The sequence below is a fragment of the Eriocheir sinensis genome, chromosome 32 (genome assembly GCF_024679095.1).
Source record: "Eriocheir sinensis breed Jianghai 21 chromosome 32, ASM2467909v1, whole genome shotgun sequence".
In the NCBI taxonomy this organism is placed as follows: domain Eukaryota; kingdom Metazoa; phylum Arthropoda; class Malacostraca; order Decapoda; family Varunidae; genus Eriocheir; species Eriocheir sinensis.
This window is the reverse complement of record NC_066540.1, coordinates 18,083,017-18,085,516: the sequence shown is the minus strand read 5'-3', so window position 1 is coordinate 18,085,516 and position 2,500 is coordinate 18,083,017. Positions and strand designations below refer to the sequence as shown.

Genomic DNA, 2,500 nt, shown 5'->3' with positions numbered 1-2,500 from the left:
TAAAATGTTGAATAATTTTAATGTATTGTTAGAATGTCAATAAAATGTTAAAAAATGTTGACCTAAATGCTAATAAAATGTTGAATTATTTTAATGTATTGTTAGAATGCTAAATAAATGTTACGTGATGTTGATAATCATAAAAATGTGTAAAAATGTTAACAGCATAATAAAAAAATGTTACTAATGTTGACAGAATGATTAAAATGCCAATAAAATGTTCATAAAATAATAATAATGTTTGTTCGTATGTGTGTTGGTGACTTACTCTTGAGAATGTTCCTCTCCTCCAACTCTTCCGCCGTGGGTCGTAAGCTGAGGCGCCTGGTGGGGAGAGAAAAGAGGGGAGATAAGTGGAGGGGTTGGGGGAGGTCCAGTGGGGAGAGCTAACCAGATAAGTGAGGGTACAGGAGGGAGAAAATAAGGGAGAATAAGTAGGAGGATGGAGAGGGGGAGGTAAAACTGGGAGATAAGTGAGGGGTGATAAAAATAGGGAGAGAAGTGTGTGTGGGATTACTGGAGGAAGATTGAAATAAGGGGAGACTAGATCGGGAGGTAAGTGAAGGGAGATTAAAATGAGGTAAGTGAAGGGAGATTAAAATGAGGTAAGTGAAGGGAGATTAAAATGAGGTAAGTGAAGGGAGATTAAAATGAGGTAAGTGAAGGGAGATTAAAATGAGGTAAGTGAAGGGAGATTAAAATGAGGTAAGTGAAGGGAGATTAAAATGAGTTAAGTGAAGGGAGATTAAAATGAGGTAAGTGAAGGGAGATTAAAATGGGGTAAGTGAAGGGAGATTAAAATGAGGTAAGTGAAGGGAGATTACAATGAGGTAAGTGAAGGGAGATTACAATGAGGTAAGTGAAGGGAGATTAAAATGAGGTAAGTGAAGGGAGATTAAAATGAGTTAAGTGAAGGGAGATTACAATGAGGTAAGTGAAGGGAGATTAAAATGAGGTAAGTGAAGGGAGATTAAAATGGGGTAAGTGAAGGGAGATTAAAATGAGGTAAGTGAAGGGAGATTAAAATGAGGTAAGTGAAGGGAGATTAAAATGAGGTAAGTGAAGGGAGATTAAAATGAGGTAAGTGAAGGGAGATTAAAATGAGGTTAGTGAAGGGAGATTAAAATGAGGTAAGTGAAGGGAGATTAAAATGAGTTAAGTGAAGGGAGATTAAAATGAGTTAAGTGAAGGGAGATTAAAATTATCAATATTATAGTTTTCCTTCTGTCTGATCAACCCCCCCTCCCCCAACTATCACCATCATCATCATCAACAATCAACTCTATCAAGCTGACAGCTGTAGATAGGTAGACAGGTTAGGGCCCCCTCACTCCCCTCCTCCTTCCCTTCATTCTGTCATCATCATCATGTGACCAGTGACTCATGGGCAGCCTTCATTCCTCTGTATTTCTTCCTGCCTGCGACTTCACGGCCGTACCCAGAAGGGGGGGGGGGGGTGAGAGAGGGGTTCGGATGACTCCCCCCCCCATCTCCTAAAAGGTCCATTTTCCGAGATGTCAAAACGAACACTCCCGGTTTTTCGTTTTGACAGCAGGAAAATGCACCAGAAATATCAATTTATCAAAGCTCTGAACCCCCGAAGCTGATTTGGCACGCCCCGCTCGCCACTCCCCCTCTTCACGTGGGTATAACGCCCCAAATTTACTGGAAATGACCCTCCCCATATACGGCGCTGGGTACGGTCTTCACCCCTTCCTTATCCTTACCACAATCCACACACAACGCCTCCTCACCTACCCATTACAACCTCCTTCCTATACGGCCCTTTCAGACGCGGAGTATCAGGACCGTAATTGGATTCTCTCTCGGTCACTCCACTTTAGAGGCGCAGAGCTTAACGGGTGTTTGGGTATCCATGTTATGCCCTTGTGCTGCTTCCTCGGCCGTAAAAATAACATCACCTATCCTTTCAGTTAATAGGACATGCCCCCCCGCCTGCCCCGCCCCTCTTCCCCAAGCCTCCTCCTCCTCCTCCTCCTCCTCCCCCTCATCACCACCACCAGCGTCCGGGTCATCCATCACCTTGCCAGCAGCTTGGCCATCACCGCCTTCACCCAGGAGTGTCTGCGCCGCGCCTTGATCCAGTCCTCCTCGCGCACCACCTCCACCACCAGGCACTCCTCGCCCCCGCCAACCACCCCCCCGCGACATCCGCTGCCGAAGTTCTGCGCCACCATGATTGCGGGCGTCCGTGGGCGTGGTGGGCGTTGTGGGTGTGGTGGATGCGGGTTCTCCTTCTCGCTGGTTTTGTTCTTGTTCTTGTTCTTTATTGTTTGTTTGGTTGTTACAGTTTCCTTATCAATACTTTCGTTTTTTCCGTCTTTCTTTTCGAACTATTTTTTTTGAGTACTTTTTCTCTCTGTAGCTCTTCTTCTTCTTCTTCTTCTTCTACTACTCAGACGTTTCTTCTTCTAACTTTCTCTGTCTCCCTCCCTCTCTCTCTCTCTCTCAAGACAAGTATATATTTAACGGGTCAACC

The 2,500-nt window shown here is 44.7% G+C and overlaps 1 protein-coding gene and 1 long non-coding RNA gene across 10 annotated transcripts in view; one reads left to right on the top strand and one right to left on the bottom strand.

Moving 5' to 3' along the window:
* The window catches only part of LOC127006388 (phosphatase and actin regulator 4-like), a 101,860-nt gene that overhangs the window by 6,029 nt on the left and 93,331 nt on the right, over window positions 1-2,500 (bottom strand). For all 8 annotated transcript variants that reach the window (XM_050876338.1, XM_050876337.1, XM_050876339.1 and 5 more), the window contains one exon: window positions 269-324. In XM_050876338.1, coding sequence (XP_050732295.1) covers window positions 269-324 — 56 coding nt within the window. The remainder of the gene's footprint in view (window positions 1-268; window positions 325-2,500) is intronic.
* On the top strand, window positions 331-1,521 carry LOC127006393 (uncharacterized). 2 transcript variants are annotated; one of them, XR_007759558.1, is made up of 3 exons: window positions 331-705; window positions 1,006-1,105; window positions 1,156-1,521. It is a non-coding gene; the product is annotated as an uncharacterized LOC127006393 (long non-coding RNA). The 2 variants fall into 2 exon arrangements; XR_007759559.1 differs by having other exon boundaries at window positions 331-755.